We start from the raw sequence: 26079 nt of genomic DNA on the forward strand, positions 1-26079 counted from the left end.
GTGACCCCTTCCTCCACTCTCTTAGTCTTAAAATCCTACAAAATTTGTACTTTATGACATCTCCCACCTCTGTCTCTTTATTTCCTTAGGTTGGCTTCCAAAGCCACAGTTCAGACCCTTTTATGCTATGTGCAAGCTTGTGCAATAACCTTCAAAATTAGCCTGAAAGCACTAGCTCCCAACCTTGACAGCACATCAGAATTGCATGAAGGAACTTTAAAAAATACCCACCCCTTGAGAGTATGATTTAATAGCTCTGGGTGTAGCCTGAAGTTGGAATTTTTCAAAGCTCCCCAGTGATTATAATGTGGAGCCACAATCCAGAAACACTTTCCTAGAGCCGTATCCAGCACACCACAGCCAGATTAACCTTAAACTATCATCCATCTTGGCCAAAAATTTTAAGTAATTTCTTTCTTCAAAGAGACTGCAAATTAGTAACTTGAAAGCCAAATCTAACTTATCATGTGTTTTATTTGGCCTGTTATAAACAGACCAGGCATTTAAAAAATTAGGAGATATCACATAAAAAACCCTGATTTCCTACTTCTTTTTAAAATTGCAAGATCTTGCCACACAACGCCCACACTCTCATGCAACAACCACTTGGAGCTGAGCAGCTGGCTGCCCTCTAGATATGACCCTCCAGTTTATTCAACCTCTCGTTCCCTGACTATATAACTCATTTATATTATCTGTCTGCCCCTCTTAGAGTCATTTAATTTGTAACTCCTGGTCTAGAAGAAAAAGTTCAAACTGAATGATACATTCAATCGTGTCAGTATTCATTTATTCATGCATTCGTCAGAGTATTTATTTTGTGTCTGTGCTATGCAAACACTTGGAATTCAAAGTCCATCAATGTTATGGTCTTTCCTTTCTAACTTTATATTCCCCTTCCCTTCAACTAGCTCTATTCTAACCAGCCACTGGTTTAAGAGATATCTCCCTCCCTAATGTTCATAGCCTAAAGGCTCATTTCCCAAACTCCTCTGAAGTTGGGTGATTAAATACCACAAAGTCTGGGCCAATGGGATGTGAACAGAAGTGATGTGTACAACTTCCAGGTCCTGTGTGTAAGAAGAAAGCTGGGTGCTGTCCATGTTCTCCTTCTGGTGGGTGGGAACACAGATGTAGCACTGGTGCACTGCGGTACAAGATCAACAGGGAGAGAGAACCTGACTGGCTACACTTGTCTTCTGTCCTCTGCTCTCCTATTGTAGGACTTTCCGCTTGACACTTGCCAAATATTGTAGTGTTTAATAAAAAGAGCGTAGAATTACGTTGTCATATCATTCTCAAGTTCTAAGTCGAGAATTTAAAACAAAATTTTAGATTGTGTATAGCATAAAGAAGACTATTCAGAGCTCCTACAGTATTCTGCTACTAACATCTATTACTGAATAATAATATGTACCAACAATTCATGTTCAATTTGTGACCTTTTAGGACTCTTGAATCTTCCAATTTTAATTACAAAACTAAGCCTTTCTAACGCTTTAAAAATAGGGCTTTTTCCTGGATATTTAAACTAAATTCTTATTTTCCTTATTCTTGCATCCAAACAGCTCCTCATCTCAGGATATATATTTCTAAGACAAATAAATGCACTGAGAAGATCAAGGGTTCAAGTCTGAGTGGTGATGAAGAGCCAACTCATAGTCCTCTCATTTTGGAATCTGAGTATCTCTTAGACAACATCAGAGGGAGTTGGGGAAGGAAATTAAAAAGGGAAAAGAGGTGTTAGAGAGGGGAAACTATACATTCCAGAAGAATAATAAAGAAAAAGGAAAAGGAGAGAAATGTAAGGCAGAGAGAGAATTAGGAGGAAGACAAGCAATTGTGAGGGGAAAGGTTAGCATAAGGGAATGGCACACACAAAAGGAAATGACAGTGAAGAGGTGTGGAATCCAACAACCTTAGCGTGCTTCCTACCTGACAGCCTGACAGAATGCTCTTGAGATCATTATAAACACCTAAGGGCAGGCTGCCTCCCCACCACTTCTAGGAAAACTGTTACGTGGTTGATATAAAAAAAAAAAAAAAAAAAACATCAAGCAGGAGAGAATGGAATTTATAGCAGATCTTGATTATAAGTTAATCTGGGGACAAATAAAGAAAAATATAGCTGTGTTTCAAATGGGATTTATTCAAATCTCAAATCAACTAAAGATTGGCAGATAGGGCTTTTAAATAGAGTGACCCTCAAGTGTTTTTTAAAAAGACGAATTTTGGCTCTTGAGGCTGTGTCCTATTATACAAAAAAGTGAGTTCCTTAAAACATGAGAGGTATGGAGTTCCCTTCATGGCTCAGTGATTAACAAACCCAACTACCATCCATGAGGATGTGGGTTTGATCCCTGGCCTTGGTCAATAGGTTAAGGATCCAGCATTGCCGTGAGCTGTGGTGTAAGTCGCAGATGCAGCTCGGACCTGGCATTGCTATGGGTGTAGCAAAGGCCGGTGGCTGTAGTGAAGGCCGGCAGCTGTAGCTCCAATTCGACCCCTAGCCTGGGAACCTCCCTATACCACAAGTGCGGCCCTAAAAACAACAAAAAAAACAAACAAACAAACAAAAAAAATGATTTCTTGGATATGATACCAAGAGCAAAAATAGACAAATGGGACCAAGTCATACTCTAAAAATTTCGTGCATCAAAGGGTCAAATCAATAGACTGAAAAAGCAAGCTATGGAATGAAAGAAAACATTTGCAAATCAAATATATGATAAGCAGTTAAGATCCAGAATATATAAAGAATGCCTACAACTCAACAATAGAAAAATCAAATAATCCAATTTTTAAAATTGGCAAAGGACTCGAATAGACATTTCTCCAAAAATGATACATGAATAGGCAACAAGCATATGAAAAGATGCTCAACATCACTAATCATCAGAGAAATTCAAACCAAAACCATATTGAGATATCACCTCATACCCATTAGGATGGTTACTATCAAAACAAATAAATAAATAAAACCCAGAAGATAACAAATATTGGTGAGGACACAGAGAAACTGAAACTCTTGTGCACTGTTGTTGGGATTATAAAATGAAGTGACTGCTATGGAAAATGGTATGGGGATTCCTCAAAAAATTACAAGTACAACTCCAATATTATCCAGCAGCAATCCAATTTCTCGGTATATACCCAAAGAATTGAAAGCAGGGTCTCTTGAAGAGGTATTTGCACACCATGTTCATTGCAGCATTATTCACAATAGCCAAGAAGGATATCCCTCCACAGATGAGTGGATAAACAAAATGTGGTACATGCACACAGTGGAACACTAATTCATCCTTAAAAAGGAGGAAATCCTGTCACATGCTACAACATGGATGAGGGAGCCATGTGGATATTCTTTTAAGTGAAATAAAGCAGTTACAAAGACAAATACTATATATGATTCCACTTACATGAGGCATCTAAAATAGTCAAATTCATAGAAACAGAATGTAAAATGTTGATTACCAGGGAATGGAGGAGAAAGAAAAGAAGGAAGTTGTTTAACTGATGTAGAGTTTCAGATGTACAAGATGAAAAAGTTCTGGAGATCTGTTTAAAATAAAATGAATATACTTAACACTACTCAATTGTACACTTAAAAATAGTTAGGAAGGCAAATTTCGTGTGGGTTTTTTTTTTTCTCACAATGGAAAAAAGGAAAAGAGCACATGGGACAACATGATACTTCTTTAATGACTGTCACCATCAGTGTGGTATCATTGATGTGTCAACCTAAGGTCAAAATGAGGGTGAAAGATAGGATGGCTCCTATCTGAACCGTTTTACCTCTTGGGGAAAAAAATGTAGAAACCAGTGTCAAGTTAATCCCAGGACCAAAACTTTTCAATGTTGATGTTACCCTGGTATCAGTGACCACTTCCCAGTTCTCTATCTACGCTGCAGTAAGAGTACCTGCCTTTGCGCTGCTACCACAAACTAGACTGCAATTTTATATAGCCTAGTTACAAACAGCAAGCACTCAGATACGTATTTGCTGCACTGAATCTGAAATAACTTATGTGCAAGGACATTCTTAGCTGGCACCAAAGAAGTTTTTAAAATCGGGCTATAGATGTCTCTGAGATAAAATGCTAACGACAGCTGAGTGTTTGAAGCATAGTTGAGACATCATAATCTAGCATTTGAGGACATTTATATCTCTGAGAAGAAAAGTAATCGGCTATGTCAGGCATCCATTAACTTGGTATCAATGAGTCCAACCTAATGGAGTCATGTCTTCCAGGATGAGTGTGAGAACTTAGTGTGAACAGGAAGCCCGTGACATGAGAAATGAACCTCGCACACTATTCCCCAGGACAGGTCTCCCAAGATGCGTTACTTAGGCGGTACCATACCACACTGTGTTTGTCAGCTCTCCTAGGAATTATACAACTGTTAAACCAGCATCTGTGATTACCGATGTTGGATAAATGGCTACTTATCAGGCAGTCCATTTCTATTCGAGTTATGAGAAAGAAGTCATTCTATTCATTTATTAGCCTAGTAGTGGTCTGTGGGTTTTATAAATAGATTTTACCTCCATATATGATGATTACTTAAGTTCCCTGGCATGTGGATACATCTCTAGGAGAAAAACAAGTCAGCTCTGGCATCCCAGCTGAAATCCCAGCCCTCACACTGAGCAGCAAGGTGACCCTGGGCAAGTCATGGCACTGGAGTTTTAGATTCATCATCTGTAAAACTGATCCAATAATGGCTCTTTCACAGGATTGTTTCATAACTGAGAGAACTTACTAAGAACATGACACATAGTAGCTGCTGATTAGAAATTATTTGCCTTGCTTCTTTCCTCACTTTTCAAGCAAGGGCCAGTGAATTTTTTCGTAAAGGGCCAGACAGTAAATTATTTTTGTCTTTGTAAGTAATCAGTTTCTAGTCACAAAGCACTCCACTTTGCCATGGCAACATAAAAGCAACCATAAATGATAAGCATGGCTGTGTTCCAATGAAATAACTATTTTAAAAATTAGGTATTGGGCCAGATTTGCTGTCCTTCAATACTTATGCCATGTATGTCCATATATCACACTAAGTTAAATTTTTATCATTTTGTTTGATTTCACCTGCTCCAGATGTCCTTCTCTCATTTGTCTTTTATTACTTTTCTTCTATTTCTTGAATGTATCAGAACAAATGAGTCTAGTTCAATTGCTTGCTTCAGTTTTTCACTTTTAATTTTAGGCCTTGAGAATCTCCATAGGAGGTAAGCACTCAGACCTGAGATGTCAATTACTTTAGCCACAAAACCCATTCTGAGGAAATTCCTTACAACACATACAAGGAAAATTCCTTCAACCCCCTCAGAGAGACTGGGAAAGGGACCACCGCTTAAGTACTCACAGAGTTGGGAGTTCCCACTGTGGCTCAGTTATACTAGAACCCAACTAGTATGCATGAGGATACGGGTACAACCCCTGGCCTCGCTCAGTGGATTAAGGTTCTGTTGTTCCCACAAGCTGTGGTGTAGGTCGCAGATGTGGCTCAGATCCCATGTTACTATGGCTGTGGCATAGGCTGGGGGCTGTAGCTCCAATGTGACCCCTAACCTGAGAATTTCCATGTGTCAAAAGGGAGGCCCAAAAAAGCAAACAAAAACAAACAAACAAACAAAAAGTACAAACTCACAGAGTTAACTGAGGAGTTTTTGTTAATGGAGAAGAATGGACTACAGTTTATTTCCTGGGCTTTAAAATATTACTTAATAAATATGTTTACATTTGCTTGTATATGTATGAAGAACTTCTTAAAGGGCACAGGAACTGAAAACAACAGTGATTACCTACGGCGAGTGGGAACTCAAGTTGAGGAATAAGGATGAAAGAGAGTTTCTACTGGATATCTTAAACATCTGTATTTAAACTATGTGAATACATCACATATTTAAAGATATTAATTTTTCTATTGAATAAAAAATACACACTAAAAACAAATCTTTTACATTCACAAATCAGCCTCCTAAAAGAAGGACATACATGTGAGGAGCAGGAGTGACAGAACTCAAAAGGCATCTAAGACGCATTACTTGGGAGTCCAGCAGGGATTCTGTCACAGCCCCTCAGAGATGCTCTTCCGGGCTTCCATGCGCCTTCTACCTCGATCTCTGTATGATTCACAGAGAGGACAGAGCAGAGAACTTGGGACATGGGGAGGGAACACACCACTCTCCCTTTGGTATAGCGGGGATCAGAGTAGTCTTCAGTAATTTGTCACTTTTTATATCAGGCCAGAACTCCTCCCATGGAGTTCCACATGCCCTTCCTTCTTGTTCCAACATGTGCCACATGTATATGCTTTTTCCAGCCACCTCAGTCTTTCTTACTATTGACTCTTTTATTTCTGCCTTCAAATAAGCTTTAATTTTTTAATAGAAATTTTATTTGACCTCACTTGCAACTACCAACTTTTGACTCACATTGCTTTCACAACCCAATTCCTTGACCTATTAGGAATGACTCACTCTCACTTTTTTTGTTCGTGTTTCGGCTTTTTTTTTTTTTTTTTTAAAGATATAGTTGGTTTACAATGTTGTGCCAATTTCTGCTTCTCATTTCTTAATCATCTCTAATTCATCTACCTCTACTCTCTTTCTTCTTTTTTTTTTTCCTGCATTTGCAGCATGTGGAAGTTCTGGGGCCAGGGATGGAACCCACACTGCAACAGCGACCCCACCTACTGCAGTGACAACGCCAGATCCTTAACCTGCTGCACCACAGGGGAACTCCTTCCTCCACTCTTTCATTGGAGTCTCTTTTTCTCTAAGGTCCTCACTGACTCTTTAAAACAAATCTAGGAGTTCACCAGTAGCTGAATGGATTAAGGATCCAGTGTTGTCACTGCTGCGGCTTGAGCTGCTGCTGTGGAGAGGGTTTGATCCCTGGCCCCGGAACTTTCACATGCCACAGGCTCAGCCTAAAAAAAAAAAAAAAAGGAGGGAGTAAAATAAATCTAAAGGTTGTTTTTTTTTCTTTGTTCTTATTCTTCTTGACCTCCATCATGCAAAGAATGAAGACAGTGTTCATCTTACTAAACATCTCTTCTCCCTTCATTTACTTAGTACCTGGGAATCCTGTCCCTTCCTGGTCCCCACAGCAGGGCCTCTTCCTTATCCCCCCCTCATTACTAAACTACAACTTGCAACTCAGTTGTCACCCTCCTCTCTTCCCCATCTGCCCTCAATATCTCAGAGAATTCTTTTATTCCTAAGACTTTATCTGGTGGGAAGAGCAAAGCAGATGGAGCTTGAAGCTTGGCTTTATGCCCTATAAGCTGTGCAACTTAGGAAAACTGATTTCAGCTCTCTGAGCTCACTTTCTCCATGCTACAATGGGGATTCATTCATTCTCTCATTAAACAGTCTTTACTGAGCACCTACTAGGTAGCAGGCAATGTTCTCGGTACATGAGATTCACTAGCAAACTAAACAAATAACCATTTCTGCCCTCACAGAGCTCCCATTCTAGCAGGGGAAATAAAAAAATAATAATAACACATATGCTAAATAAGAGAATGATATAAAATGACAGAAAATAGTGAGAGCTTTAGAAAAAAAATAAGTCAGATTATACCTTTTAAAAGATGGTCAGGGTAAGCTTTCCTAAGGAGTTATTTGAGCAAAGACTCAGAAGAGGGAAAGGAATTAGAAAAGAGGACGTCTGACAGAGCAGGTGCAGCCAGAGGGAACCAACAAAGGTCAGAAAGGCAGAGGTGGCCCAGCTTGCTCAGGGAACAGCAAAGGGGCCAGTGGGAGTGGAATGAAGCTGGCCCAGGGAAGAGCAGATAGAAGTGAGCACAGATGGGAAATCAGGGGGCAGGTCCAGGTAGGGCCCCTGAATGTGCTGGGAGCTATTACAGGGTTTTGAGCGGAGGACATGATGTGATTTGTGTTTTAAAAAGATCATTTGGCTGCTGTGTTGGGAATAGACTATAGTGGGAGCAGGATGGAAGCAGAGACCAGTTATGAAGGCACCGCAGGAATCTAGGCGGGAGGGGATGGTGGCTTGGACCAGAGTTGGAGCACTGGAGTGGAAGAGCAGTGGTCAATTTAAGATGATAAAACCTACCTTGTAGGGTTGATATGAGAATCTTCTTGTTTGTTTTGTTTTTTAAAAATTTTAGTATAATACAGTTGATTTACAAGGTTCTGTCAATTTCTGTTATACAGCAAAGTGACCCAGGTGTGTATATATATATATATACATACACTTACTTTTTTTTTTCTCATGTTATCTTCCATTATGTTCCATCACAAGACACTGGATATAGTTCCTTCTGCTGTACAGTGGGACCATGAGAATCTTATGAGAGTATTAGTGAAGGTAAAGTGCCTAGTATTTGCCTGATACAAAGATGTTAAATAATACCCTCTCTTATTATGTTATATTTTTCTGGTACAGTATGTTTTCTGGGTCACAATTTGAAGGAGATCAAAGCTACAGTGTGATATCCAAGGTCAACTGGCCTGGGGCTTGGCTGTTGCCCTTACCAAAAGTCTGAAAGGAGGTTGGGCTGAGGAAGGGGCTTAATCTTCTTTCAGCTTTCACCTCATATCCCAACTCCAGGACAGTATTTCCAATGACCTACAAGACACGTCCTCTCGAAAGTTCCATCATATACTCAATATCAATTCACACATTTTTTTAAAAAAATTACCTGCCTCACCTCCACTTCAAGCCAGCTACCCATCCAAATGTTTCCTTCTATTAAAACTACACTAGTTCCTGGAGGCTGAAAGCTTGGCTTCATCTTTGTACAATTATGTACTAAAAGGATGCCACTATTGGAAGTTGGTATTATAGCCATTCCTGCTGAAAACACTTACAAAAAAGAAATGAGGCCCAGAATGGAGCATGACTAGCTGTGCACCACTCCTGGCTTTAATGACTGAGCAAGGCCTGGAACAGGTTTTCTGGATCTCGTTCAGTTTTTCAGCAGCCCCCCCTGCCCCCCACCATTCACCTGTCCCCCATCACAGCAGCCCCTTACATTAGCATCTCCACACTGGTCACCACCATGGCTGCCATGACCATCTTTCCTGTTATTGCCATTAGGCCTGCAAGAAAGGCTATTGGAAAAATTAAATTAAATTAAATTAAATTAATATAAAATTTAAAAACATAAAAATAAAGAAGAAAAAGAAAGGCTATTGGAGGCCATGGCTTACATTGCTTTCAGTGTGCTATCTCCAGGTTCAAATTCTGGCTCTGCAGTCACTAGCTGTGAGGCCTTGAGCATGTTTTCTAACCATATTCTGCTTTAGCATCTTCATCTGAAAAGTTCTTACCTCCCAGGACTTAAATAGAACGAGGCATAGAAAGCCCTTAGTGCAAAACTGAGCACAAAATAAAAGCCTAAGAAGGGTGAGTTATTGTGAGCTGTACAACTGTTCTCAGCCCCTTTCAGAGAAGTTACCGTGGGTGCCTAGTGAACAAATCCTGATTGCCTTGGTCTGGCCATTAGGGCCTTGAGGCAACCAGGTCTATTAAATGTATGGAAATTTTTATTGCTCTCTGCTTCCTGACCTTCCTGTCAAGACGGCTCTCTATGCACCCTAATATCATGCTCATTCCCAATCCCCACCCCTGTGTTTGGTTTTTACTCCTCCTACTTGAAATGCCCAGCTTCCTTCTCTCTGTCTAAACCCTAGTACATCTTCAAAGCCCCAGTGAAGGATTATTATTTCACCAGAACTTCCCAGGCAAAACCTAGCTCTGCTGATATTTTCTTCTTTCCAAAACTACAGTATTTACATGTGGAACCAATTGGTCACTCCCTTATGGAGAGGCCTGGGAGCATTTAGTTAATAGTATGGGTTCTAAATCAGACCACCGGGTCTCTCTCAGCCTCAGTCTCCTCATTTATAAAATGGGGTTAAGCGTATGGCTGTTGGAGGACTGGACACACAAATACTTGGTAAAAACAATTATTAATATATGGTACTATTATTATATATTGCTGTTAACTTCTCCCTCTTGGTTTTATGGCCCTTGTTTTCTTCCTTCAGGTTATTCTGTCCATGTGTATTATCCAGTGACTTAAATCATAGCTTATATTAAGGAGCCAGGTTCTGACAATTTGATGTCAACGTCCTTAAAGATTTCATAATAATAATTTTTTATAAAAGGACAGATTTACCCAAAATATCAACTCTTCATCTCAGAGCCTATGGATGGTACAGCATATAGGTAGCATGGTTATTAGCCAAAGGCTTCAAAGAGGAAGAAGACTAGGGAAAAAAATTCCTGAAAAATTAGAATTATCTGTTTTTTTTCTACCAAAGTTAATATTGGAGCTGTGAAAGCTGTTCTGGGGTTTGAACCAACAAATCTAAAAGCACCGAGGCTTAATGGAACATTCCACTCATGTATTCCTGAGGTACTGGTGTGTGCACAGCCACTGTAACACTTTATTTCCTAGTCTGTTCAAGGGGGTCCAGCACTCATCAGAAGCCAAGTTAGGTCTGAGCAGTACCAACAGCAAGTTCTAGACCAGGCAGGGGTGCACTGAGCTAATGCACAGACAAGGGCAGTTCCCAGTGGTGCACACTCTGTCATAAGGCAGTGATCACTGTGATTTTTCTTTTTGTTCTTTGGGGAATCGGTCATGTTTATAAAAAATAGCAACATAGAGAGTTCCCTTCATGGCTCAGTGGTTAACAAACCACTAGGAGCCATGAGGATGCAGGTTCAATCCTTGGCTTCCCTCGCTGTGTTGGGGATCCAATGGGGCCATGAGCAGTGGTGGAGGTTTCAGACACAGCTTGGATTCTGCGTTGTTGTGGCTGTGGCATAGGCCAGCAGTTGTAGCTCTGATTCATCCCCTAGCCTGGGAACTTCCATATGCTGTGGGTGCAGCCCTAAAAAGAAAAAAACAAAAAAAAAAAATAGCAACACATTTTATAATGGGTGTGGAGGAGTTGACCTTTTCCCAGCAATACTTCCTAAAATCAGATAAGATATCATGCAGATAAAGAAGGCCACCTTACCTCTATTTTTTCCCATATGGCTTCATAGTTGTCTTGGTGTTGAATATCTTGCATCAGTTTCTGAATTAAAGCAGACTTGGTAGCAGAATGGCTCTCTTTTTTTTCAGAGGATGATGCTCTCTCTGACTTCTCGTCAGTGTATCTTTTCATGCCAGAGAGAGGCAGACCCAATTCCTCGTCAGAAAGAAGGTCGCTCAGGGGGCCAGATTCAATGCTCTCCCCGAGCGAAGAGGCTATGTCACTGGATGAGCTTGGAGACACCCTGCCTAGCCTCATGTGCTTCTTCTTGACATGATACGTTGGATAGATTTCAGAATCTGAATTCATTTCAGACAGTTCCCAGTCATCAATATTCTGAAGGGTTTCTCCTCTGGGCTTCTGAGGCAGAAGTTTTGTTAGGTTTTCCAGCTTCAAGGCTAATACTTCTGTCTGCTTAAGGTGAGAGGGCAGTGCCAGGTACTCATCAGAGCCATACCAGGCCTCCACAACCTGACCATTCCTGGTGACGTGACTTGGGGAGGAGGAGAGGCTTGTTTTGCCTTTGTGTTCTGAGAGGAAGGGTTCCGGAGACGTGATGTTGTCGGAGCCAACAGAGGATTCACTGCTTTGAGTAAAGGGTGGGGAACTGGATGTTTCAGACCGGACTGGCACCTTGGCATTCCAGCTACTCTGGTTACACGGCTCAAGTGAGGATGTGGAAGCAGAATCTGTTTCTGGCCCCTCTGTGGCCTTGGAAGGACAAGAAGGAATTCCATTCAGCACTACTGAGCTCCTGATGTTTTTGGCTTGCTTGCCTGAACTGGGTTCCCGTTTAGGAGTTTGGCATGGAGGTACCTCTTTGGGGGTCTTGTGCGGCTTTTTAAGTGGAGGTTTCTCTTTATGGCAGTTGTTAAGCCTCCCCAGGCTGGAGGAGATCTCCTTAATGTAACTTTTGACTGTGTTTTCAAGGTTCTCAACCCCCATCTTATGCAAACACTCATAGGACTGGCTGGCAGCAGAAGGGCTGTTGGGGTAAGGAGACTGTAAGACCAGGCAAAGCTTGGATCTGTCAGGAGGGTCCACCAGGGAAGGGGTGCTTCTGCTCATCTCAGGCTTGAGATCAACCATCTGCTTCTTTACACTAGTGCCTTTAAGATTATTCTTTAAAGTCTCCTCTTTAAGGAAGAGCCCTCTTTTTGGCAATGTGGGCTGTGTGGGAGAGTCCTCGTTATAATTAAAGCAATCTCTGATGGATCTCTTGGGGGTTGCATTTTCACAAGGAAGAGGCTGTTGATTCTTTGCCCCAAGTTGGGAGGAGGAAACAGAATCTTGCTTCACAGTCTCCACAGAGGGTGGAGCGCCCTTTTTCAGAGCTTCCCCTGAAGATGACAGCTCCTGCGTCAAGCCTGACTGCTCCTCGACTGCGGATGCATTGTTTTCCTCACATCCACCTCTGTCATCTGCTGAAAGAGATACTTGAGATGCCTCCTCACCAACTGCTTCGCTGCAGTTGGAAGGGATGGGGTCAGTAGCCACCGTCAGTAACCCAACACTTCGGATAAGCTCAGGGAACTCCTTTTCCATCTCACTGTAGCTCCAAGAGTCAAAAGGTTTGGTTTTGACCTGGCTGGAGGTCATATCACCCAAGCCACTGAGCAAATCCTCACTTGGACTATAGTCAGACAGTTCGAAAGCAGTAATACCACAATCCAGAGACAAGTAATTTTGAGAGCATTTGATAGTTAACTGTCCTGAGTCATCCACTTCCGTTAGAGCATCAAGCCGGCCCTGAAACGGACAACAGAAATGGTTTCAATAAATGCAACATTATACTCGACTGCTTGTTCACATGAAATCTCAACAGAGGCCCCAAGAAAGGTCAAAAATGCATCAGTTTCAAGTGCTTCTGGTCTGAGATACAGAAAGGCATATTAAATCATCATACTGCCTTATACAGTACCCTGTTGTTAAATATTTAAGGATTTTTATTTAATCTGGAGAATAGAGCTCTGATAGAAAGGGTCAAGGCTAAGCCAAAAATCACCATTCTTGCCTTAACTTTCCATTTTAAAATATTGTTCATTTAGCCAGCCTTTCTTCAACCATAAGATTTCTGAGAAAATCATGTAAGAGAAGAATCTCCAAGGTTGTCTCTTTTGTTTACTGCTATCACTCCATCACCCACACAGTGGCTAGCTCACAGTAGATAATTAGTAAATACTTTAAAGGATAATAGTTTACTATAGTAACTCTGTTGTGCTAAATATATATTCACAAATCACAGGAAGGTGATCTACTGAATCTGCACACATAACAGAAACAGTTCAAGACCAGCTTCCATTTGTCCCCACCCATTTGAAGTTCACTCCTCGCTCCACATGCATTCTCCCCCTACCCTTCCACCCCCCTCCCACTCCCATTTGAGTACATGAGGTACCAAGTGCCCACCTTCCTTGTTATTCATAATTCAAGAAGACTGATCTGAAATTCCCCTATGCTAAAAAATGGTATTGTAAGTAAGAGTTTTTAATTATTTTAATCTTTATGTAATTAAAGCTCTTGTCTCACTACTAACGCAGTTTCTGGTATCCTGATAAATAGGGAGAGTTTTTTATTGATGATTTATTTGGGACAGAAGGGCCCCTGGAATCCTATTATGCCCGTGAGGCTAAAGTTCAGTTGGTCTAATCCAGCTCCTCAGGATGTGATGAGAGAAAACTGAAAAGTGATGGGTGGTTATATCCCTGGACCTCCATTCTCCTGGAGGAGGAACCAGGCAAACAGGACCCTGTGTCCTTTCGACAAGATTATCCCATGATCTGGCCTCTCCAGGATCTTACGTTAAGTTTTTTGGTTCATTCCTTTGTTTTTTTGGGGGGGGATGTTCTCTCCTTTCAACCTTTACCTTCTTGTCTTTATCTCCTACTCCCTTCACTCTTATTTCACAACAATCAGGTAAACAATATTGATGAAAAGACTCATTTTACTTTCCTAAGCCTCAGTGCTCTCATCTTATATGCAGATGTTTGATTACTACTGTTACTCTTTCATGTAATCCTCACAACAATTTTCTTCTGGGATCTGTGTTATTGTCCCTGTTTTAGAGGAGGGGAGCCTGAGCCAAAAGAAGGTACATAACTAGCACAGCCTCGTAACTAAAGCTGAGCTAAGCCTTAAATGATGGCTGTCTGACCCAGTCCATATTCTGACTTCTGTGCCATAATTTTCTCTGATTCACTGGATGTTATTTTAAACAGGCATAACCCCTCCTCTAGTTTGTCCTCCAGACTGCCATTAGGGAAACCTTTACAAACTGCAAATCTGATGCTATCACTTCTCTGCTTAGAGTCCTTTGTTAGCTTCCTGCTGCTAAGTTAAAACCCAAACCCTTCAAGGACAGATATGAAGCCACTCTCCCCTCCCTGGCTGCACCCAGCCACAGTGTCCTCCTTTCAGTCCTTGAATATATTGTGTTCCTCCTACCTCAGAGCCTTTGCACACACTATTTTCCCTCCTAGTACAGCTTCCTACTTGCAACACCCTTAACTACTTGACATTTAGTCATCCCTTAGACCTCAGATCAAGCTTTACTTCCCCAAGATACCACAACCACTCATTTAAGTTGGAGCTTTTCTTATAAGCTCTCAAAAAACTATCTCATTTTTCCTTTAAACATTTATCTCAATCTCTAAGTAAATACTATTATGATTATTTGATTTTTTTCTCCCACTGGTTTGTAAGCAGCACAAGAGTATAAATCCCATAGAAAATGGATGACTCACCATCATACCTGCAACACTTAGCATAGTGACCTGCATAGAGTAAGCCTTCAACTTAGATCTGTTGAATGAATGAATGAATATGTTTTGGAATGTATCTCTATGTTTTCAGGAAATTTCTTCCTCTGATTATGTAGTTTTAGCTGGCTCCAGTGATTAAACGCCCAAACCTCAGAGTCAAATTCTAGTTCTAGTGCTAATTACTGCTGTTACCATGAGCCAGTGGCCTGATGTCAGTAAACCTCATTTCCTTCACCTGTAAAAATGAAATGATAAGCCACATCATAGGGCTGTTGTGAGGCTTAAAGATGATCAAATATGTTAAGATGCAAGTCTAGCACATGGATATGTTTACTCTTATTACTTGTTTTTTTTTTAACTAATCAAATATATCAAGGGGGAAAGTTCCATCAAAATGAGAGGTGTTCCTATGCTAATTTCACTGCACAAAATGAGAAACAAATATTAACTGCCAATTGCAACAAAAATTATCTAACTGTAATTGTGTGGCTATTAGGCTTCATACCTGGACCAGACTCTTTAAAGAACAAAATCAGAAGACCAAAACACTAACGAATGAGCCAAACAAAAGTCACATCTATGCAATTCTTAAAAAAGTAATAGTAGAAATTCCAATTTAAAAATAGGTTGTATTTTTTAAAAATTGTTTTATTTGGTTGTTCAGTGCTCAAAACTTAACTCCTTTAAAAAACAGTATTATAAATAATGGTTAGGTTTCAAATTTGAATTATATTTTATCATTTTTATCATAAAAGTATAGCACTACAGCTACTTAAGTGAAGTTAAAGAGGCATTAAGTAAAAGTGTTTCTATGATGAGTAAAAGAAAAAAAAGAAATGTGAGAGTTCAGGTAAAAATTAGAACCATGAAAATGTCAACCTCCTGCTTCTGGACAGACAAGGAATACCATAACCCTTGGAAAGTATTTGATCATTTTGGGGGATACAGAACCTTAAGACCAGGGATACTGTCTTGTTTAAAAAGAATGGGTACTCAGTAAATGAGGTTAGATAAACATATGGCATGAGGCATCTCAGATATAGGGTATGGCTGTCTTTTCCCAAGCATCTCCCTGAAGATCCCGTCCCTAGCCAGTCCTCTGTTTGGAAAATAAAACATCTTACTCAAAAACACTTAATGTTCCCAAGGGAACTTCCTCCCATCCTCTTCCCAATCAGGCTAACTACTACTTTGTGCGGCTGACTGTCACTAAGGCATAACTAATTTTAATTCATATTGCATTTTATTGTGGGGAAAAAAAAAAAACCCTCACTGAAAAACAAAATGAAACAAAAAAATAGCACATAGAATAATTCATTTCATATCTTAAAAACAAGTGACAAGCATCTACCCATATATTTTTCTAATGCAGTTGGTTATTATTTAAGAGCATTCTTCAAAGTATTTTTCTAGATTTCACCAAGTAGAGGGAATTATTTTTTTTCATTTTACAGCCACGCCTGTGGCATATGGAAGTTCAGGTGAGGCAGGCTTATGCCACAGCCACAGCTATACTGGATGGGAGCCCCATCTGTGACCCACTCGGAAGTTTGTAGCAATGCCAGATCCTTAACCCACTGAGCAAGGCCAAGGATCGAACCTGTATCCTCATGGATACTAGTCAGGTTCTTAACCCTCTGAGCCACAATAGGAGCTCTGGAAATTTTTGAAAAGAAAGTTCTCTGAAGTTTTTCAGAGCAGATTAATAATGAATTCATTTCTTAATACTTAATACTTAGTAATACTAATATTTTTATTCCCATGGCTTACTTATGGAACACCTTCCCTGATAGTTTTTTAATATGTGTAAATAATAAAGTTTCAGGTAGATATGGAGGTGGAGAAAGAGTGTATGTTGTTTTTAACTGGGCTTCTTATTACAGAAACATCACATTTTATTGTGTAGTGCCATTAGCTATGCCATGGCTGTCTAGCAATGTCCAAACTCACATGCAATGCCCAAAGTCAAATATATCTCCATTTAATATGCTATGAAACAGCTTCTCAGACAAAGGTTATGTTTTATGGAGATGGTCATTTTTTTCACTTTACCGGTGGCTTTGATCTTGTCTCGGACATTAAGGAAAACTTTTTTTTTCTTCCCTCATTTTAAATAAGAAATTTTGCTTTGTCCCTCACCTATAAATAAGTTAACTGAAGTTCTAGTTCCAAATGCCTCCTTAGATCCTTCTTTTTTTAACACTGAGTTTTGTCAGTAACTGAACATGAGATTTGATACTCATAATTTAGAGACTTGAAGATCTCCCTATTAAAATGCCCCCAAGGTTTATATTTGTGTCCATTGCCACCTCAGGGTCAATTCTATGCCCTGATTTAATGATCTTACTTAGAAGAGTTGGAAATAGAATTTCACTGTTTTAATTATGGTTACAGCAAAACATTTTGTATGTCCCTCTTTCCCCTTCTTCCCCCAATTTCACTACATGGTGTTTGTTATGCTTCAGTTGCTAATGTATAAATAAATTCATGGACCCCTTACAAGAAGCTACAGCCCCCGAGAGTCCTCAGACCACGGGGTCTAGACGCTTGCTCAGATTCCCTTTAGCTCACCATGCTGGGATTCTATGATTGTGACTACATTCTAGAGAGCAGCCATGGACTAGGAACAATGACAGGGAAATGAGAAAAGGGCAAAGCTTAGTTTCTGACAGGCAAAGGGAAAATAACAAACTTTTGGTATTTTTTATTTATACTATAGTAATAATTCTTGAGAATTTCCATTTTCCATTTCTAGGCTGAAATTATGAGTCAAATACTCTCCATGATTAATCTCAGTCCACCAACCTTCAGTGATATCTCCCTCTTCTATACCTAAACCAGTAATTATCTGCATGACTGACTTCAACTCATCAGACTTTTTTTTTTTTTTTTTTTGTCTTTTTGCCATTTCTGGGCCGCTCCCGCGGCATATGGAGATTCCCAGGCTAGGGGTCCAATCGGAGCTGTAGCCACCAGCCTACGCCAAGAGCTACAGCAACGCAGGATACGAGCCGCATCTGCAACCCACACCTCAGCTCATGGCAACGCCGGATCGTTAACCCACTGAACAAGGGCAGGGATCGAATCCGCAACCTCATGGTTCCTAGTCGGATTCATTAACCACTGAGCCATGAGGGGAACTCCTTCATCAGACTTTCTATATGGCGAAACGAACTAGGTGCTGTGGGAGATACAGGGATGATCATAATGTAGTGCCCATACTCATGCAGTTCAAATCTAGCACACACGTTGCTGTAATAAATTGCCCTGTGATAAGTGCTAGTGGAAGATCACACAAAGTGCTCCAGTGTAAGTGCTCTGCAAGGACCAGTGTGTTCCCACAGAGGGAGCATCATTTAGATTAAGTGCTTAACACACCACCTAGCATATCATAAGGTAATCAGTGTTTGCTATTGTGTTAATACAATCAACAGTTATCACTACCTGTGTGACTATTAACCTCAGTCCTCTCATCTGTAGGCTGGATATAATAATATTATCTATAAAGTAAGAATAACAGCACTTGCCTTGCCCATCTCCCAGAACTGTTTGAGGATCTAACACAATTATGAAGATGATTCTTAACATTTAATAACATGGGTTAATCATTTTTGAATGCCTAGTGACTTAGAAAGAGTAAGGAATCAACAAATATTTAGGAGAGGTAGAAAGGAAAAAAGGAAGGAAGGAGTGAAGGAAGGAAATTATTATTATTATTATTATTATTATTATTAAAATTATTATTATTATTATTATTATAAAAGAGATCAGTTAAGAGCTGGTTTGTTTTGTTTTATTTAATTATTTCTAGATTTATGTCCTTTAGCATTCACTTAACCTCTTTTAAATTCAATTTTCCCATCTGTAAAATGGAATTATAGTTTCTAAATTGAAGTACAGCTGATTTACAATTTTGTTTTAGTTTCAGGTATACAGCAAAGTGATTCAGTTATATATATTTTTTCAGATTCTTTTATTACAGGATGGAGTATAGTTCTTTGTGCTAAACAATCCTTGTTGTTTAATTATTTTATATACAATAGTGTGTATCTCCTAATTCCAAACTCCTAGTTTACCCCTCCTTTCTGCTCTTTCCCCTGTAGTAACCCTAAGTTTGTCTTCTATGTCTGTATGTTTCTATTTTGTAAATAACTTCATTTCTTACCTTACACATATAAGTGATATCATATAATATTTGTCTTTCTCTGTCTGACTTAGGTCACTAGGTACAATATTCTCTAGGTCCATCCACGTTGCTGCAAATGGTATTATTTCATTCTTTTTTATGGCTGTGTAATATTAAAACAGAACTATTTTCAATACCTATTACCTTCCTTACCAAATTAAACAATAAATATAAATTGCTTACTATAGTATCTGAAATATAGAAAATTTCAGTAAAACACATTTTTTTTTATACAATGTTGAGCTTTGCCCTAAGGCAATTTTTAAATTTGTTTGATTGGTTGGTTTTGTTTTAGAAAGGCATTTGCCAATTTATTTACAAGATACAGTCTGCTCCATATTTAAATGGAGCATATTTTAAAGGACTAAAACTCATTTTTTTTTTTTTTTTTGCAAGACACAAAGAAAGAGAACTTGCCACTTTCTTTTTTTTTTTTTTTTCCTTTGTCTTTTTGCCTTTTCTTGGGCCGCTCCCACGGCATATGGAGTTTCCCAGGCTAGGGGTCCAATCGGAGCTGTGGCTGCCAGCCTACGCCAGAGCCACAGCAACGCAGGATCCGAGCCGCGTCTGCGACCTACACCACAGGTCACGGCAATGCCAGATCGGTAACCCACTGAGCAAGGGCAGGGATCGAACCCGCAACGTCATGGTTCCTAGTCAGATTCGTTAACCACAACGCCACAACGGGATCTCCAAACTTGCCACTTTCTTGACTTTCAAATTTATTCTTTTTAAACATTTTTCATTTTATCTTTATTTAGCATATAGTTGATTTACAGTATTGTGGCAATTTCTGCTATACAGCATAGTGACCCAATCATACATATATATATATTCTTCTTCTTGTACTATCTTCCATCACATTCTCTTCCAAGAGACTGGATATAATTCCCTATGCTATACAGTAGGGCTTCATTTCTTATCCATTCTAAATGTAATAGTTTGCATCTACCAACTCCAAACTTCCCATCCATCCCACTCCCTCCCCCCTCTCTCCTTGGCAACCACAAGTCTGTTCTATCAAATTTATTCTTTAATGGGCTCTGCAACTCAACTGACTTCCAAAAAGAGAAAAATGAATTCACCTTCACTGGAAAGACATCTACTATTTTAGTTTATCAGCATGTTTTATACCATATCACTCTTCATTCTACAAATTTTTCATAGCCGAATTTATTCCGATAACCTGAGAATTTTATCTTAATTCCTTTCCTTTTTTTCCACAGTTCCAGTGTGCTGGCAGAAACAAATAAAACTAACAAATAGGATCAGGAACCCATAGCTTCAGGAAAATGGTAGTGGAGACAGGGCTTCAGTTTAAAGAAAAATGTCTGCAAAGCAGATGACTGAGAATCCACTGTTTCTTTATTCCTTATACAACATATTCTTACATTTCTACAACAAGACTATAGACTGACTTCCAACATGAATATGCACTAAATTGCTTCTAACTGAATTTGTACATAATTGTTGAACTCACGTTGTGAGAACCATAAGGGTACTATTTAACATAAACTCACAACAGAGCTGAGAAAACATTGGCCAGTAACAATCAGTCTCAGTGGCTTGTCATCTTTCTTGGGCTACTACTTCATTAATAATACAAGTTCAAATAAATTGTGATGAACATATTCCATGAAACAATAACAATAAAGCACTTTTATATCCCTAGCTCTAATCTGAGTTGGTGATCAGTAAATGTTTATTGAATGAAAAAATAAATATGTAAAGTGAAGCGGTTTGACTCAATGATTTCTCTCTCTCTCTCTCTTTTTTTTTTTTTTTTTTTTTTTTTTGTCTTTTCTGGGACTGCGCCCACGGCATATGGAGGTTCCCAGGCTAGCGGTCTAATCGGAGCTGTAGCCGCCAGCCTGCCCCACAGCAACACCAGATCTGAGCCTCGTCTGTGACCTACACCACAGCCCAAAGCAATGCTGGATCCTTAACCCATTGTGTGAGGCCAGGAATAGAACCTGCAACCTCATGGTTTCTAGTCGGATTCGTTTCTACTGTGCCACGATGGGAACTCCTGACTCAAAGATTTCTAATGCCCCCTCTAGTGGTAGTAAGTGGGCAGATCTGATGACTGATCAATACCATATGCTGGACAGAACCAGAACACATGGGGAGGAACAAAAAAAGAATGCATAGGTTGGAGATGCCAGGTAGACATCTAAAGTAAGACCTCTTCAGAGTTTAGACAAAACTTCCCATCCTCTGATCCCCACCCCATCAGCAAACACCTCATAAACACCAGATTTAGGGCAGAGTTGACTAGTTTAAGATTTTTTTGTAGTTTCTATAACCACAAGAGTTCCAGTTAAGGACTCTCTGGGGATCCCACTTGGGAGGGATGGCATCTAGGGACCATCACACACACCTATGTATTCATCCTATGATTTTAAAAAGGACTTCACCAAAGTCTGTATCGCCACCTTCATTGCCACAATATCAGGGAAAGTCAAATGGAAACAAAGACAGTGAGTTAAAGTTAGACATGAGCCTCATAGATTTTCATTCTCATAAACTTCCAGGGTCTGTAGGGAATTTGCCACAGCAAGAGCATCATTATTATGAAAATAATAATCAACAAGTATAAATCATTTATGAGAAGAAGCCCAGGTTTGTATTGTGTTGCTGATAATGTTGAAACCACAGAAACATTAATAAATTAATGAGTTATACAACACTCTTTTATAAGGCCTTTAAATCTTATATATTTATATAAATGCCTTATAAACTTGTATAATATGTACTTTCCACAAAGTCAACAGTAGAGCACTAAACTGGGTGTCAAGAGCCATGGGACTATACACATATACACACACTCTATGTATCTATATATGGTATCTATCCTATTTATCTATCCACACACACACAGCCCTTAATTAGCTAATGCAATGTGCCTCTCTCTTTCTCATTATCACACACATCAGTTTTATTTGGGACTAGGTGAGTTCACTTGGATTTACGTTTACAGTGTGCTTTCTTAAGCTGTGCATCAGTAACAACAACAAACTCATCAAAATATGCACAATATGAGTTAAAAAAACTAAATATATTGCTTGTGAAAAATTTAAGAATCCATTTGACTCACTACAACCAGAATGATTTTCTAATGCATAAATCTAATCATGTCATTTCCATAACAAATGCTTCTGTTATCCTCAAAATAAAGTCCAGTTCTCTTAATATGACTCTTTAGTATGGCTTTTCATCTTCATATCTGACCTCTGCTTACCTATTAGTTCAAATCCTGCTTCCTGGTCCCTTGAACATTTTGCTCCAGTTCTATCTGTAACTCTCTGAGCCTGTCATTCTCCCTTACCTCTGGGTCTTTGATCATGCCATTCCTTCTGTCTGGAACAGCTTCTACCTCCATTCTTTAGTCTAGTCCTGCTTCTGCTTCAGGTATCAGGTTACACTTCTGGAAAGGCTTCCCTGTCTGAATGAAGTGTCCTTCTCTGTCCTCCAGTGGCATCATGTAGGCCATGGAATCTGCATGTGGACCATGCCTATCACATGTGGTCTGAATGTCTGATCACTTGTCTCCATCTCCCACTAGTCTCAGCTCTTTGAAGGCAAAGACCATGTTTTGATCACTATAATATTCTTAGCACTTAGCACCTAGCCCATGGTAAGTACTCAATAAATATTTACCAAATAATTGAACAAGGAACAGGAAGCCAAGTTAGCACCAAGAGCTACAGCTGGTGTCTGTGCAAACTACCAGGTATGCGTTAACTCTGGTCTATAGCTTCATCCAATTTAGATATGTCTTAACCTCTGATCATTATACCTAGATTCAATGACCAGCTTAGGACCTGCTTATTTACCTACAAAGAATTCTTATCCCTCATCCCTGAACTGAAAACATTTTCTTTTTTACTTTTTAAATTTTTTTTTTTGGTCTGGTCTTTTTGGGGCTGCACTCACGGCATATGGAGGTTCCTAAGCTAGGGGTTGAATCAGAGCTGTAGTTACTGGCCTACACCACAGCTCATGGCAATACCAGATCCTTAACCCACTGAGCAAGGCCAGGGATTGAACCCACAACCTCATGATTCCTAGTGGGATTTGTTTCCACTGCATCACTACAGGAACTCCTGAAAATATTCTCAAATAGTCACACCTGACATTGTGTTATTTGACTTCAAAGAAAATACTCACCACCTGCTATATTGCACAGAGAACTCTACCCAATATTCTGTGATAATCTACATGGGGAAAGAATCTGAAAGAGAATGGACGTGTGTACATGTATAACAAAATCACTTTGTTGTATAGCAGAAATAATCACAACCTTGTAAATCAACTATACTTCAATAAAACTTTTAAAAAATGGGGGGGGGGAGAAAAAAAGAAAATACCTACCTCCTTTGTCTCTTCAGAGAAAGCCTGCAGAATGTCCGTCTGCCTGGTGTAGTTGCCATTGGCGTCCTGCAGACCTTGCAGAATGCGCTCCCGCAGAACCAGCACTGAGACTCGGAGCTGGTGCCAGAGGAGCTGCACTGCGTGGATGTCCACAATCACGTTGACGGAGTAGGACAGCAGCTTCAGGGAGAACTCCGTTTCAAGGAGAGCATGGATTTGTTCAACATGATCAGAAATATCTTCACATATGTCCTGCAATAAAGAAAAGCAAATATATGATGACTCTTTTGCCTTATCCTCGGGAGGATATGGTAAAAAGGTCACTCCTTTACCTGACATCAATTATCAGGGCCAACAGGTCAGGTGAGCACATGCTGGCCTTTGTTCAGTTCAGATACGTAGTCACAGGCCATATTCCTGGGCACCAGGCCTTTGGCGCAGGCATAAGTTGATCTTTGTCTAAGCCACAAAAATCCTACTATTCTTTTCAGACACCCCAGTTGAAAGCTCAGTCAACATGAGAGGTTACCTCACAAACTCACTCTCCGTTCTCTTTCCTACTGTTAGTTTGGGATTCAGGTAAGGGAGCCAACAGCTCGCCTCTTTGTTACTGGTGAGCTCCACCAAACATTTAATATTTCAGGATAGAAGCATCATCCAGAAACCTACATGAAGAAAAATGGGCAAGAACGTGTGCCTCCTGAGAACTCTGAGCCATTCTCAGTGAGCCATGGGATCGTCAGTGTAAGAGACAATTGTCACATTTCCCTCAGGGACACAATTTATCATTTAAATTTGTAACGGATATCCACATTTTGTAAGCAACATTACTCTTAAGAAGGAAATCCAGAGAACACCCAAGGTGAACAAGAACAAAACAGAGCTTTGTTTTGTTTTTAAGACCCAGACATTTAAAATAAAAACATTATTATATCAGGGAGTTCCCATCATGGCTCAGTGGTAAGGAACCCAACTAGTATATGTGAGGATATAGATTCAACCCCTGGCCTAAGTGGGTTAAGGATGTTGCCACATGCCAAGGTGTTGCCATGAGCTGTGGTATAGGTCACAGACGCAGCTCAGATCCCACGCTGCTGTGGCTGTGGTGTGGGCCGGCAGTTGCAGCTCCGATTCAACCCGTAGCCTGGGAACTTCCATATCCCATGGCTGCAGCCCTAGAAAGACAAAAGAAAAAAGAAAAAAAGAAAAAAGAAAAAAAATTGCTATATCAAAGTTTTGACCTCCTCCACACATACTATTAGGTAGGCAGCTTTAATTGATACATCACTTGTCATTACGAGTTCCCAAATTTCCACTGTGCTGTCAGAGGCCAGGAACGTGAAATGGGTAGTATCACTGGTAATATTTACTTCAGCACTTTGAGTCCATTAAGGCTCAAAATGATGTCAGCATCAGATAAAACTTCAGTTACTCATTTTTAGTTATGTGTCAGTGATTTCTTCCAAATGGGGATTTTATGTATGATTTTTGTTAAAACTAAAATTTTAAAGATAGTATTTGAGTTCTGAGCCCTATTATGACTATGAAAAAGTCATTCCAGGAGCTCCTGTCGTGGCTCAGTGGTTAACAAATCTGACTAGGAACCATGAGGTCGTGGGATCGATCCCTGGCCTTGCTCAGTGGGTTAAGGATCTGGCATTGCCATGAGCTGTGGTGTAGGTCGCAGACGTGACTCGGATCTGGCATTGCTATAGCTGTGGCATAGGCTGGCGGCTACAGCTCCAGTTAGACCCCTTGTGTAGGAATCTCCATATGCCGCGGGAGTGGCCCTAGAAAAGGCAAAAAGACAAAAAAAAAAAAAAAAAAGTCACTCCAAACTGGAAATATAATCTTCTGATTTGATTTAATTCAATTACTTGTTTTCAAAGAAAAACCAAAACGTAACCCTTATTTAAAATTATGTGGAGTTCCCATTTTGGCTCAGTGGTAACAAACCCAACTAGTATCCACGAGGACACGGATTCAATCCCTGGCCTGCAGAGTAGGTTAAGGATCCAGCGTTGCTGTGAGCTATGGTGTAGGCTACAGACGTGGCTTGGGTCTGGTGTTACTGTGGCTGTGGCCAGAAGCTGCAGCTCAGATTTGACTTCTAGCCTGGGAACTTCCATATGCAGTGAGTGCAGTCCTAAAAAGAGAAAAAAAACTTTTTTAAAAAAAAGTATGTAATAATAGGCAAAAAACAAAAAACCCATGCTGGATAACAACAGAAAGTCCTGCTGAATTCTGAACAAAAATTATTGTACAATTCCAATAAATGCTCCAATTTTACTTCTTGAAATCCAAGAACTAACAACACCTTTTTTTTAGTAGGTGCCAACTGTCTGCTAATAATTGGTGGCAGTGACCAACTGTTGATAAATTGTTGATAATAACTTGAAACAGATTAAAAGTTTAAATAGACTTTGGAGTTCTGATTGAGTAAAGGTCTTACAAAAAAAATATGGCCCATGAGCATATGCAATCCAAAACTGACTTGGGCAAAAATTATATTATTCTACTAACCAATACATGAAAACCAATTGCAGCAAATAATAGCAAATCTCTAACTTTCATCAGATAACTTTCCAGGTAGCCTGGAGTTTTGGATATCTGATGCTCATTTGGACATGTACTCCACTTACTCCCCACACCTCGTATTCCTGATACCTCAACCACCACCCCAAAGCAAATGCTCTGCATCCTTCGCCCTGCTAAGATGCTCTTTTCTC

At 39.9% G+C, this 26079-nt stretch overlaps 1 protein-coding gene across 16 annotated transcripts in view; it reads right to left on the minus strand.

The window, feature by feature from the left end:
* The window catches only part of AKAP6 (A-kinase anchoring protein 6), a 548607-nt gene that overhangs the window by 247318 nt on the left and 275210 nt on the right, over positions 1 to 26079 (minus strand). For all 16 annotated transcript variants that reach the window (XM_021099861.1, XM_021099874.1, XM_021099867.1 and 13 more), the window contains 2 exons: positions 23351 to 23602; positions 11012 to 12778 (listed from right to left, as the gene is read on the minus strand). In XM_021099861.1, the coding sequence (XP_020955520.1) occupies positions 11012 to 12778; positions 23351 to 23602 (2019 nt within the window). The remainder of the gene's footprint in view (positions 1 to 11011; positions 12779 to 23350; positions 23603 to 26079) is intronic.

Source organism: Sus scrofa, chromosome 7 (genome assembly GCF_000003025.6).
Source record: "Sus scrofa isolate TJ Tabasco breed Duroc chromosome 7, Sscrofa11.1, whole genome shotgun sequence".
In the NCBI taxonomy this organism is placed as follows: Eukaryota; Metazoa; Chordata; class Mammalia; order Artiodactyla; family Suidae; genus Sus; species Sus scrofa.